Source organism: Ambystoma mexicanum, chromosome 4q (genome assembly GCF_040938575.1).
Source record: "Ambystoma mexicanum isolate Mex_15411 chromosome 4q, UKY_AmexF1_1, whole genome shotgun sequence".
Classification (NCBI taxonomy): Eukaryota; Metazoa; Chordata; class Amphibia; order Caudata; family Ambystomatidae; genus Ambystoma; species Ambystoma mexicanum.
In genome coordinates, this window is record NC_090928.1 from 118,260,516 (window position 1) to 118,273,818 (window position 13,303).

Consider the following 13,303-nt stretch of genomic DNA (forward strand, 5'->3'; position numbering starts at 1 on the left):
TTCAACCTTTGAGGTCTTTCTCAAGGCTGCATATTAGTGCCATGAGTGACAGGGTGCATGGTGAGTGGTGATAGAGGAACATTCATAGTTATTACATTAAAGCCCATAATTGGTTGTCAGTATTTGACGGCAAGACCATAGTTGACAAGTTCATAAACAATGTTAATAGTCCCATGACATTTGTCAGGTGTGACATATTCAGATATTAGCAATGCAATTGTGTGTATATTAATTGGTCACATGGGTTAAATTACCATTGTATTTTACCATTGTCATTCAATTATAGTCATGTTATGCAATTGTTATGGTTTCATGGTGTTATTAGCAAAATACAACAGGGACATTTAAAAAAAAATATTTTGGGGAGGTAAGAAGAGAGAAATTGCTCTTTAGTTGCCTTGTCTGTTGGTCTAATTAAGATTTGCATAAGCTTGGTTTAGTAAAGCTTACCAATTGTAGGGTTAGCATGTTCCCGGATGGTTGGAATTGAAATTCTTATGTTCAGCAATGGTAGAGGGTGACACCTATGTGGAAAGAGATTGAGGTAGTAATGAATTCTATGTTGGTCCTGATGCTAATAGTTCCATGGTTAGCTTGGGTTTCTTAGTTCCTCCATTTGGTGTAAATCACCAGATTTACGAGAAAGGGGGCACAAGGCCCGGTCACGTCATCCACCAGTGTTGGGTGTGCTCATGGGTTGGTTGGCTAGAAAAGTAGCGTGCCAAAATAATGCAGTGAATGCTACACATCCAGTGCTCAGTACATACAGAATGAGGAGAGGCCTCTATAGCATTAATGGGGTTCCATGGTGTGTTAACCCATTGCTCCTGAGAAGACTACGGAAGACACAATAGCTAAAACATCTGTAATGAAGGAACTGAACATTAAAGAATCAAATTTGGACATACCAGAGCTTAGAATCCAAGTTTACTTCGGTACAATGTGGGGACAATGCCACTGATATTTTCCAAATAGCAGTAACCTAAGACTTGCATGAGTTGGAGGATAAGTCCAAAACCAGGAAACGCTATAGCCAAGGCAATTTGAAACCAGAGGAAGTCAAGGTCCTCAAAACTTTGAAGGAGAACAAAACTATAATTATCAAAGAGGCTGACAAAGGTGGGAACATTGTGATACTTGATGAGGAAGATTATATAAAAATGGGAACACAACACTTACAAACACCAGGATGCTACAGCAAGATAGCAAGCAATCCGACTCAGGCAATAGTGCAACAAGCCATGAAACTGATAATGAAATGGCACAAGATGGGACAACTCACGGACGATGAGCGTGACTATTTGAAACCCAAGCACCCACGTATACCTACAATTTACTTTCTGCCAAAGGTACACAAGACGTTTGACACCATCCCAGAGGGCAGGCCAATACTAAATGCTATAGGTTGGATAACCTAGGCATTCGGCAAGCACAAACAATGTTCTGGGACCTGAGGTCAGCAAGATACCCGCATACCCAAGCTAACCATGGAACTATTAGGAGAATTCATTACTACCTCAATCTCTATCCACATAGGCTTCACCCTCTACCATTGCTGAACATAAGAATTTCAATTCCAACCATGCAGGAACACGCTAACCCTACAACTGGTAAGCTTTACTCAACCAACCTCATAAGCTTAGGCAAATCTTAATAGACCAACAGACAAGGCAACTAAAGAGCAATTTCTCCCTCTTCTCACCTCCCCAACGCCATGAAACTATAACAATTGCATAACATGACTATAATTGAATGACAATGGTAAAATACAATGGTAATTTAACCCATGTGACCAATTAACATACACACAAATGCATTGCTAATATGTGAATATGTCACACCCGACAAATGTCACAGGACTATGAACATTGTTTATGAACTTGTCAACTATGGTCTTGCCGTCAAATACTGACAACCAATTATGGGCTTTAATGTAATAACTATGAATGTTCCTCTATCACCACTCACCATGCACCCTGTCACTCATGGCACTAATATGCAGCCCTGAGAAAGACCTCAAAGGTTGAAACACGTGTCGGCACTAATGGAATAAAAGTATATCACATACTCTGTACCACATATGAAGTTTTAGCAAAGAATGTTGGTCACAAGAGTGACAACCAATATGTGAATTACTGAAGAAAAAATAAATCAACAAATGTTGCAAACACCTAACGTGTGTGGAAATGGATACTCATTTGATACTAAGGAACCACTGCCCAGCACCTAATTTCAGGTTATTGGATCTCAGTAACCCAGAATAACCCTTGCAAACATTGGGACCAGGCACTTTGTCCCTCTGAGATCCACCTGACAGGCGGCAGGCAACATAAAGAAGATAGCAACACACACACTAGCGCAAGACCCATAGTCCTAACAAGCTATCAAACCACTTTAACTACGTTAGAACTAATTAGGGCTGATGGAAACATCCCACACAAAAATTATGGCATATGCTGATGACATCTTGATTCTTATTAAAAACCCCAAGCTCCATCTTCCTTTTTTGCTAGATTCACTGTGTCAGTTTTCATTGGTCTCTGGCTACAAGCTTAATAGAGATGTCTGAGATTCTCCCTCTTAATTTCTTTTGTGTTAAGCATGATTTGGACAGGTTTGGTTTTAAATGGTGTGAGGACTCATTTAGGTCTACAATTTGCTTCTACTGTAGCCGAGACTGTTAAAAAGAACGCCAAATCACTAATTAATAGACTCAAAAGAACTCAGATTGAGTTGGTCACCCCTTCTTCTATCCTGGTGGGGTCATCTTGATACCATTAAAATTATATTGTCCCCCATTGTCCTGTACTATGTGCAGCTACTCCCAATCCCATTACCTTCCTCATTTTTCAAGTCCATCAATTCTACTCTTCTCAATTTCCTTTTGGGGGTCAGGGAAATGTAAAAGAATCGCTGTTCGCAAGTTAAGAGCCTCATATAAGGGGAGGTGTCAGATTCCCAGATTGTAAACTATATCACTCTGCCTTCTTACTCAAACAGACCTGTTGCTGGTTCACCACCTCGCTCCGTCTCACACCACCTTGGTATATGTTGGAAAACAAAAAAAAACTGGTACTCCCATATGACATCACTGATCTAATTTAGATCTTCAGTCATATCTCTTCTACATTCTCAGACACCATCAAAGCTTCCACCTCGGCCTTAAAACGGTTTCTCTCCCCACTGCAGATCCCCTGCCCAGAATCTCTCCATTTTTAATGCAACAATAAAGCCATCAATGCAGGCAGGTCACTCTACCGCAAGTCCTGGTTAACAAAGGCATCAGATTTTTTTAATCAGATTAGTGATAATGGCTCTCATCTCTCATTCCAACAGCTAAAATATCTTTTCCACATCTCCATCTCGGATTTCAACTTTTACAATAGATTGGTCAATGCGTGTCTGGATGCTCGGCTGCGTTTTCCGAATTGTATTCTCTGACCAGATGCCTCTAGATTCCTGCCTTTAACCATGGCTTCCGATGCCCCTGCTGCAAAATTGTATAAATCTTTATGTAATACGGCTCATCCCATCACTAAATGGCCTGTGCAGGCTAAATGGGAATTGGACTTTGGCACTACCTTAGATGAGAACACTTGGTCTCTATTGTTTGCAACGTTCAAGGGTGTGTCCACCTCTGCTAATATAACACATCTGTATTTTTTTTATTCATAGAGCATTCATTACTCCCCTGAAACTGTACAAATCTAAACATGGGGAGGGACAAAAGTGTTGGTCCTGTGGTGTTGCCCCTGCTTCCTATAAACATATGTTTTACGATTGTTCTTATGTACTCAAGTTTTGGAAAGAGGTCTGGCGATTTCTTCATCTCATTTTTGATGTTAATATACCTCTCTCATTTCTGAATGTTTTTCTTAGTAGTCATGCCGTCAATACTGCCAATTTACGAGAATCAGCTAAGCTCCATGACCTCTTTATAGCTCTTGCCCTTAAGCTGATCACTACTAATTGGAACAACTTGCAAAATATCTCAGCTAAGGGATGATGGAACACATTTGTCATGTGCAGAGAATGGAACAATGTATGGCCATTTACCTTAATACCATCCCCAAATATAATGCAAAATGGGCTTATTTCATTCACTATTTAGATCACTTCAGCTTGACTTCCCACGGCTCTTACATTGTCCTTTGATGCGCACTTGCTGCACCATCCTTTCTTATTGCACATTTGCCATTATTGACTTTTGTCTTAACTCCAGAGTTTATAATGCTTTAATGTTATATGCTCCGCTCCTTTCCTTCCCTTCTCTCCTCTCCTCTCCTCTCCTCCTTGTGTTCATTCCCTTGCCTGTTCCCCTGATTATTATTTATTCTTTTGTATTTTCAGAGTTGGTTGCTTTTGGCTAGTACTTGACATTATTAGAACATTAATCTGCCTGTTCATTTTTCTTCGAGCACTATTTGACAGGTTTGCTCAATTGTTGTTCATATTATCTTTGAACATTCTGTTTATATGATCTTCATTATGCGGTTATAACCCTCTTCATAATCTTATCAAACGGATACATGAATTTAAATCTTTGAATGGAGTGATTATATCGGAACAGATTTTGTACATTTGAAAATAGTAACACCAGTTCAGCAAAAGCCTTGTACACCAATGAAATTTGGTGAAAAAACAATGGGAAAACATTTCCCAAATCTGTCCTGAACAGTGTCCTAAGGAAGCTATAGTATGTTCCCTGTATTCCCAACCTCATTAAAAGCCTTAATCACAACATACATTTGTATAGATGTTTATATTGCCAAATGAAGCCTCTGTAGGCACCCCATTTAGATTTTAAAACCAACTTTCTAAGCATTATAATATGCATAAGAACACAGATCCTAAAGTGGGAATCTTCATGGAACCTTCCACAGAGTGGAATTGGGCAATTTGCAGTGTATTGAGAAATTGTTGAAACTTTCACACTCATATCCAGGTTATCACTGCAGTTAAGTAATTAAAGGGAGGAATACAGGAAATAGTCTGCAGGGTGATGACAACATGAATCCAAACAGGAATTGTCAAAAGAGAAAGTAAGAAATTAAGGTGTGAAAAAGCCAGTTTGGTGTGATTTACTAGAACACTGCAAACGAAAGAAGAAAGGGCAAAGAGAGTACAACTTTTTAGACCAAGTCTGTTTTATATTTGCAATTCAGAAGCAATTTCTCTTTCATGGTTTATGTCCCCAAAGTGCATTACATTTTTGCTAACATAACATTACAGGAACTAATAGTGCATTGCACTGTGTGGAATGTAAGTGCTTTAATTAAGCAATGTTACAATAGTGCTGCTGCTTTTCTTTTACATTTTCAAAAAGCATTTTCTCTTCTCAACAGTTGCAGAGTTAGCTTAAGTAAACTGAAGCTCATTTCTGAAGGCTTTTTTGTGCCCCTGAAAGTAAGGCACATTAGGACAGTATCCTGCATAAATATTTTATATGAAGTGCAAATTGCTTTCTTTAACATTGTATGGTGACACAATCTCGGTCATTATTGTTCAGCCTACTGTGAACTTTTTTTTCATGAGCCCAATCAATCAATCTGGACGATGCCAATGCTTTGTTGATCAATCTTATGGTCTGTGTCAACTTCTGCTGGTAGCCAATGATCTTCTGATTCTCCAAGGCTCTGAGAGAAGTAATCATTTGTGATTGTTACTTCTATGAGCCTAACCATAAGCGTGTGCATTTTTCTGGTACTCTTTTCTACATGTGTTTTTTGTTTTAGCAAAAGATCCATATTTTGAGCAAAACTTTCATTAGATTCACAGAATAGATTGGGCTGTTGTTCATTTGTCAGTTCATGATGTGCAATCACATTATCCTTCCATCCAAGTTCTTTTTTACATTCAGTACACTGGCATGTTCCTTCTCTTTTTCCACAGTTATCATTAACATTAATTTGCACAGTGACATCATTCTCATATTCAGGGCGCAGATGCGCTTCCACATGTTTACTTTTGCTAGAGTTTAATTTCTCAACATTACATTTTTTGTCATGCATTCTTTGATGATTTTTAAGATGCCCCCTCTGGCCAAAGCTTTTGTCACATTTACTACAAAAATATGGTCTTTCTCCCGAATGGGATCTTTGATGTCTAATAAGATCGCCATTCTGAATGAACTTCTTCTCACACTGAGTGCACGGAAAAGGCCTCTCTCCCGTATGTGTTCTTTGGTGTCTTGTAAGACTCGTCCTTGCACTAAAGATTTTTGTGCATTTAGTGCATGAATATCGTTTCTTCTTTTGCTCAGTGCCTTGGCTATACTTGGAGGGCTTTTTGTAATGAACATTGCTTTGATTTTCAGTTACATTTTCTGATCGCTCTATTTTGGGTTTCCTCTGAGGTCCAGTGGAATATATTATATCATTACTGCCATTTTCACAATGATGCATTTCCTCTCCACCCAATTCTTGGTTAAATCGTGAACACAGCAGAGTTCCAAAGCTTGTTCCCTCTTCAGTATACTGTGTGAACTTCATTTTGGTCTTTCCAAATGTAGCTGTGAATGGTTGGTTTCTTTCTGGCAAAGTTACGAATTCCAATGTTTTACCTTGATTGTTCATAGTTAGATAATCTGCTGGATAAAAAAAAAAAGTGTTAATCATATTTTATGTGTACAACAGACTATAGCAAAGCAAAGTCGTTCAATTTCCCAATCTCTCAGATTGCAGCCAATTTGATGGCCCATTTGTATTAGTTGTGTATTACAATAGCGAAAAAAGGCATGTTATTGCTTATATAATTGTGGCAGTGTGCAAAAGCAAAATCTGTGGAAGGGCATCTAGAATCAGGAAAAACAGACACTGCAGGAACATGGTGCCATAACAGGTGCCCAATGACTGAGTAGATACAGCAGGCACTGCCTGACACTTATTATGACGATCTTAAATGCAGCACTGATTTTAGAGGAAATACATTGCAGCACTGATTTTAGAGGAAATACATTGAAAATAAAGTTAAGAGAAATTGTGTACATGGAATACAATAGCATTAACACAATACAGACAAACCAATTGTCAATATTAGGTTTATGTATATAAAACGGTGCTAAAACGTATATAAATAAAAAAACTTAAAACCCCTGTGGCATCTACAATGTAAATATAAAATGGAATGGTGGATAAATAGAGAACTGTAATCTTGTAAGAAAAGTATTGTCTAAAGATGAATTTGCATCGGCTACAACTCACTGTTGGTTACAAATGCTTGTAACACAGAACACTCCTGCATACAGGCCCCTCAGTGATACACTGGTTTCACCCACAGGGAGAGATCATAAACATGGATACTTCTTACCCTAGATGCCCCTCAACCTTTTATGCAACTAGCACCAACATGGATAAAGTTATGAGGAAAAGTCGGAACATTACCAGTCACTAATCCCAGCATTACTGCATCATCCTTCTTCCTCATTTGAGCCCCAGCCCTAAGGTTCAAACATGTACCCTGCAGCAAAATAAATGTGCCAATTTATAGGCTATGGTGCAAAAGAGGGTCCCACGAGAGCTTCAGGGGACAAGACCTGGGCACACTATGGCAAATAGATTCAGTCACAATACACAACGTCGGATACTCTAAATTGTACTCATAAGTAATGATTGGTGCAAACAAATAAAAAATTCGGACAATTCAGTGGTAGCAGAAGAGAAATTAACATTTAATTCCAAAGAAAGCTTTAACATTGGCAATAATGTGCAATACTAGTGCAAATCTTTCGTATGTAACACATTTGATAAGTAAATTTTTGTGCATGGACAAAATTACATGGTGTAATACATAATTGCAAATGTAATGTGAGCAGATATCTCGGTAGGTGAGTTGTAGATTAGTTTAATTTTTTCTTAGTCGCAAAGTCTGCCTTAATCAAGTAATAACATAAGGATTTGCTTTTACATTAAGCAAATAGGGGGGGGGGGTAGGGAAATCGGGCCAAAGTCAGATCTAGTGATAAAGTTCTCCATTTTTTTGGATGATTTTCTTAATCTGGACACTGTTTAGAGTATGTGGTGATAGAGACTAGATCATTGATGGTTGTACATTCTTTAGATTGTAAAGCTAATTCTTGTGATATTTTTGACCTTTTCCACACTTGTTCTTACTGAGTCCAGATTATAACCACGTTTCTAGAGCTTCTCAGTGAGCTGTTCAGCTTTCATGAATTCATCTTAATCATCAGAAATGATGCACCTTAATCTGAGAAATAAACTCAAGGGATGCTTTCAATGATTCTTTTATGATGGAAAATTGTAGCATACAATAAGCTGACGGTTTGGTATATATGGTGGTTTTAATTTTTTTCTGATTTGATGTAGACTAGTACGTCCAGAAATGCAATCAACATCATGCTGAATTTGTTAGTAAACTTGATTCTGGGGGGCTAAGGAGTCCATGATAACAAAATAGAAATGCAGTCAATTCCTCAGCTCTACCGTTCCAGATCCCAAATAAATCGTCAATGTATCTGAAGAAACTTTTAAGATGTGTTATTCATTTCTCATTGTGCAAAACATAATATTCCTCTAGGTAAAGTCATATGTATTGGCATAACTGGGAGCCATCGCGGGTCCCATCGAGGTACCGGAAATCTGGACAAAGTACCTATCTTCAAACAAAGTCTGAAACACCAAATACAGATGCAATGGTAATCCGAAGGAATCTTAAAATAAAAAAGGAATTTAAGCCATCGTGAAGGATAGGTTTACAGTTCCTCAAACTTTCAGCAGACATATCCACCAAGATAAAAAGTTGAATGCAAAAAAAAGGATAATCCTGATAAGGTTTTAAAGGGCAGGTCTAGAATCACTCTTCCAACCAAGACAAGGTTTCAGGCAGGACAATGAAAACTGATAAATGGCTGGGACAACAAATGCTTTTGCAGACGGGAAGCAAAAAGCTTCTACTGTATTTATCCTGGTTAAGCAACCCAGGTTATTGGGAAGGTTGTGGATGGAAGAATGTTTGATTTAGCTTGGGCTGTGGGTGCTGCGTATATTGCCATAATTCTTACTTACCTGTAACTGCATTTCTCCAGCATTGGTATCTGTCATAGATTCACATGCTTGAATATTCCCCGTCAGACTGGGAATCCTATGGGATTTAAAAAAAAAAAATATATATATATATTTTTTTTTTAAATTATATGATACATTACTCACCGTAATAGTATTTCTGATGCTTGTATCTGCTTAGATTCAAATGGTGTGCATAGCCTGACATCTAGTGGAAGCCGCAGAGTATTACAGTTGTTCAACTCGAAAAGGGACGTCGACAGGGCCTGCCAGTAATACTATCCCTAGTGTGACGTCCACTGAAGCCATGATCCCTCACGCGTCGAGGTCCCTCAGATTGTTATTTTTTCTAACATGAGGTGTAGCGCGAGTACAGTTATATCCAAGCAGATACCTATCAGACAAGCTCATAAGCATCCATGCACTTTCTCTCCGAGGGGAGGAAGGGTGGGTTGCATGTGAATATAAGCAGATACAAGCATCAGAAATACGATTACGGTGAGTAATGCATCCCTTCTGAGGCTTGTGGAATCTGCTTAGATCACATGCTGTGCATAGATTAGCGAGCAGTGGAGGAAGGAGGTGGGAACGTGAGAAGGTTCATGAGCGAATAAGCTTGTCCCACTTGTGTATCTGTCTTGGAATGGGTGTCAATGCAGTAGTGCTGAGTGAAAGTATGTAGAGCTCCATGTAGCTGCTTTGCAAATACTGTCTAAAAGAACATTTGCAATAAAAGCCAGCGTGGCTCCAGTACCTCTTGTGGAGTGGGCCCTGGGTGTAAAAGGTAGTGTCTTATTTGAAAGGGAATAGCACACAGTTGGATACATCTGACTATCCACCTTGAGATGGCGTTCTTAGAGACGCAAACTCCTTCTCTGCCTGGCGCTACAGAGACAAACAGCTGATCTGTCTTTCTTAGCAGTCTGGACTTGTCTACATAGAAGAGGACCGCCCACCCACATCTAGTATGTGGAGTTTTACCTCAGCTGAGCTTTTGTGTTCTTGGAAGAAAGCCGGTAGCTCAATAGACTAAACCTAGAGTGAGTTCGTAAAACGTGTCTGTCCTTATGTATAGTAAAGAAAGGCTCCTGCACTGACAGAGCTTGGATTTCACTGACCCTTCTTATGGAAGCGATGGCTACTAAGAAGGCAGTTTTATAAGTCAAATATTTGAGACTAGATTTGTTCATAGGCTCAAGGGGGGGAGGGGGGCATGAGTTTAGCAAGTACTACATTAAGGTCCCAACCAGGTGGTGGGTTAGAAATTGGAGGGTGGAGTCTCTATACCCCTTCCATAAATGCTTTGACAACTGGCACTTTCCACCATGACACTTTGTTATGGGAAGTGGTGTAGGCTGATAAAGCTGCCAGGTGCACTTTAAGTGAGTTAAACACTAAACCTGCATCCAATAGGTGGCGCATATAGGTGACAACATTAGAAGGAGTACAATAAACTGAGTTGATTTGCTTATTTTGGCACCAAATAACAAATTGTTTCCATTTGTCATAGTAACAGTGCCTTGTGTTAGGTTTTCTTGATTCTTTCAAGATATCCTACATCTCTGGGGTAAGTTGAGATGTCCGAACTCTATGACTTCAGGAGCCATGCTGCCAAGTTCATTGAGTTGGGCTGAGGATGCACAGTTAGCCCCTCGTGCTGGGAGAGTAGGTTGTACCGGCACAGGACTTTAATTGGGGGGGGGGGGGGGGGGGGGGTGTCGCACACCGCCAGTTTGCATAGGTGTGAATACCATGGTCGTCTCACCCACATAGGAGCAACTAGGATGAGCGTCATAGGTTCCCTGTGGATGTTGTTCACCACTTTCCTCATCAGAGGGGTTGGTGGAAAAGCATAGGCAAACATCCCTGACCAATTCATCCATAGGGCGTTCCCCTTGGAGCCTGGTTGGAGAAACCTGAATGCAAAGTCTGGGCATGGACTAGTTTCGCTTGTGGCAAATAGGTCTACAGTTGGAAAACCCCACAGGGAAAAGGTGTTCTACGACCTCTTCATGTAGACGCCACTCGTGTTCTTCTGGCAGGGAGGGGGCGGGGGGGGGGCTCTGCTCAGTGATTCTGCTAGAGCATCGAGTTCCCCTGGAACATGTTGAGATGCCAGGAAAATCTTCCGTCGGAGTGGCCATCTCCAGATTTTCTGTGCAAGCCTGTGGTGCTGTCCGTTAGGATCTGCACCGACAGACTTGTTGAATGCGGTCTGAATGCTTGGAGGGCTTTGAACACAGCTAGAAGATCCAGCACATTGGTTCTGAGCCGTATAGGGAGACCACAGGCCCCTAGCTGTGTTGCGAAGGTAGTGTGCCCCCCTACCCCGCTAGTGAGGGATCTGTTGTGACCACTGCTCGCATCTGGATCATAGAAGGGTTTCCCTTGGTCAGATTCTCTCTCGTCCACCAGCGAAGATTTTGTACTAGTGTTGACGAAACAATCACTAGATCGTCCCACTGACCACTTGCCTGAGACCATCGTTTCGCCAACCACTCCTGTATTGGACACATGCGCAGGCGCGCGTGGGGAACCAGGTAAATGCAAGATGCCATCATGCCTATTAAACGCATTGCTTTGCGTACCCTTATCTGGCGTCCGACCTGATAGTGTGGTATTTGCAATAACAAGTTCTTTACTCTCTCCTCTGAGGGAAAGACTAACCCTTCCTCTGTGTTTAGAATAGCTCCTAAGAACTGTTTGAAGGTGCTGGGTACCAGGCTTGATTTTTCCTCGTTGATCGAGAAGCCCAATTGAAAGAAGAGGTGGATTGTTTGAATGTTTTGTCTGCAAATCAGAGGCGATTCCCCTGTTATGAGCCAGTCGTCCAAATAAGGGTACACTGGGATTGCCTCCCTGCGCAGGTGCGCTGCCACCACCGCCAGTACCTTGGTGAATACCCTTTGAGCCGAGGCTATTCTGAAGGGCAGCACCTTGAATTGGTAGTGCTGGTGCGCTATCTTGAAACGCAAGAACCTTCTGTGCACTGGAAACATTGGAATATGAAAATAGGCATCGTTCATATCCAGTGTTGCCATGTAATCCCGTTTTTAGAAGCAGGATTACTTCTTGTAGCGTGGTCATGCAGAACTTTTGTGGCGTGACATACTTGTTTGCAGGCCTCAAATATAATACAGGGCGCATTGTTAATCTTTTTTTGGGCACAAGGCAGCAAGTTGAATATATACCCCTGTTTACCTGGTTGGCCGGGACCACTTCTATGGCATCCTTTAATAGAAGCGCTGCAATTTCCTCTAGAAGAATCCGCTGATGTTCTTCTGAGTGTACCTTTTGTCACCACCGCCAGGTGCAGTCCGCACAACATGGCCGCCGGCCTGTTCTACAGGGTCGGGGGCTGGCGCTTGGGTAGCTAAAGCTACTCCAGTACCCTCGCCGTCCGAAAGTGCGGCGTCGCTGAAGGCTCCCTCCACCTCCATGGCCTCGAGTTGCCTGGTGTGGTGGGGCCAGCGCTTAGGGGAACGGTCCTTCAACGTCTTCGGCTTGAAGAGCCTACAGGCTCAACAAGACGTCTCGACGTGATCTCTCGGGAGACACAAGTTGCAAACGAGATGTTTGTCTACCCTGGGGAAGTTACGATTGCACTTAGGGCAAAACTTAAATGGGGTGTTCTCCATAATACTGGGTAAAGGTGATGGCAACTGGCCGAACCAAGTGTTGGAAGGGGGAGAATATGCATTCTACAAATGGCCTCTCCCCGCTCTCCCTACGGTTTGGGCACTGAGGCCCGGGGCGGCCTTCCAAGGCCGTTCGGTCCGTCGCGATGGTCTTCGACGGTTGTCTTCTTTCTGAATCTTCGGCGTACTACTACGAAGTCGAAGAATGAATAAAAGAAAAACTATCTTAATTAACAAAGTCAATGGCTAATTTGCCGAAAGGAGCTCCGCTATACGCGTCCGTCTAGCATGGTGGAAAAAAACAATACGAGGGACCTCGACACGTGAGGGATCATGGGTACAGTGGACGTCACACTAGGGATAGTATTACTAGGCCGCCCTGTTGACATCCCTTTTCGAGTTTCGAAAACAACAACTGTAATACTCCGCAGCTTCCACTAGATGTCAGGCTTTGCACAGCATGTGATCTAAGCAGATTCCACAAGCCTCAGAAATTTATAATCTCCTTAAGAAATTAATGTAGATTGCCCATTGTGGCCAATGAGGCATTCAATTGTGTAGTCCTTCCACCTCACTTTGGTCCATTATGGCTCTAACCAATGAGGTGGCAGGGCTTAAGTTCCACCCCAGGCAGCCATTTTGAGC

At 41.4% G+C, this 13,303-nt stretch overlaps 1 protein-coding gene across 2 annotated transcripts in view; it reads right to left on the bottom strand.

Annotated features, from left to right (window-relative positions):
* Positions 1–5,123: 5,123 nt before the first annotated feature.
* The window catches only part of LOC138467525 (zinc finger protein 572-like), a 46,396-nt gene continuing 38,216 nt past the window's right edge, over positions 5,124–13,303 (bottom strand). The window contains exon 2 of one of the 2 annotated variants that reach the window (XM_069607628.1): positions 5,124–6,589. In XM_069607628.1, the coding sequence (XP_069463729.1) occupies positions 5,541–6,575 (1,035 nt within the window). In that variant the 5' untranslated portion in view covers positions 6,576–6,589 and the 3' untranslated portion in view covers positions 5,124–5,540. The remainder of the gene's footprint in view (positions 6,590–13,303) is intronic. The other variant, XM_069607627.1, reaches the window with a different exon arrangement.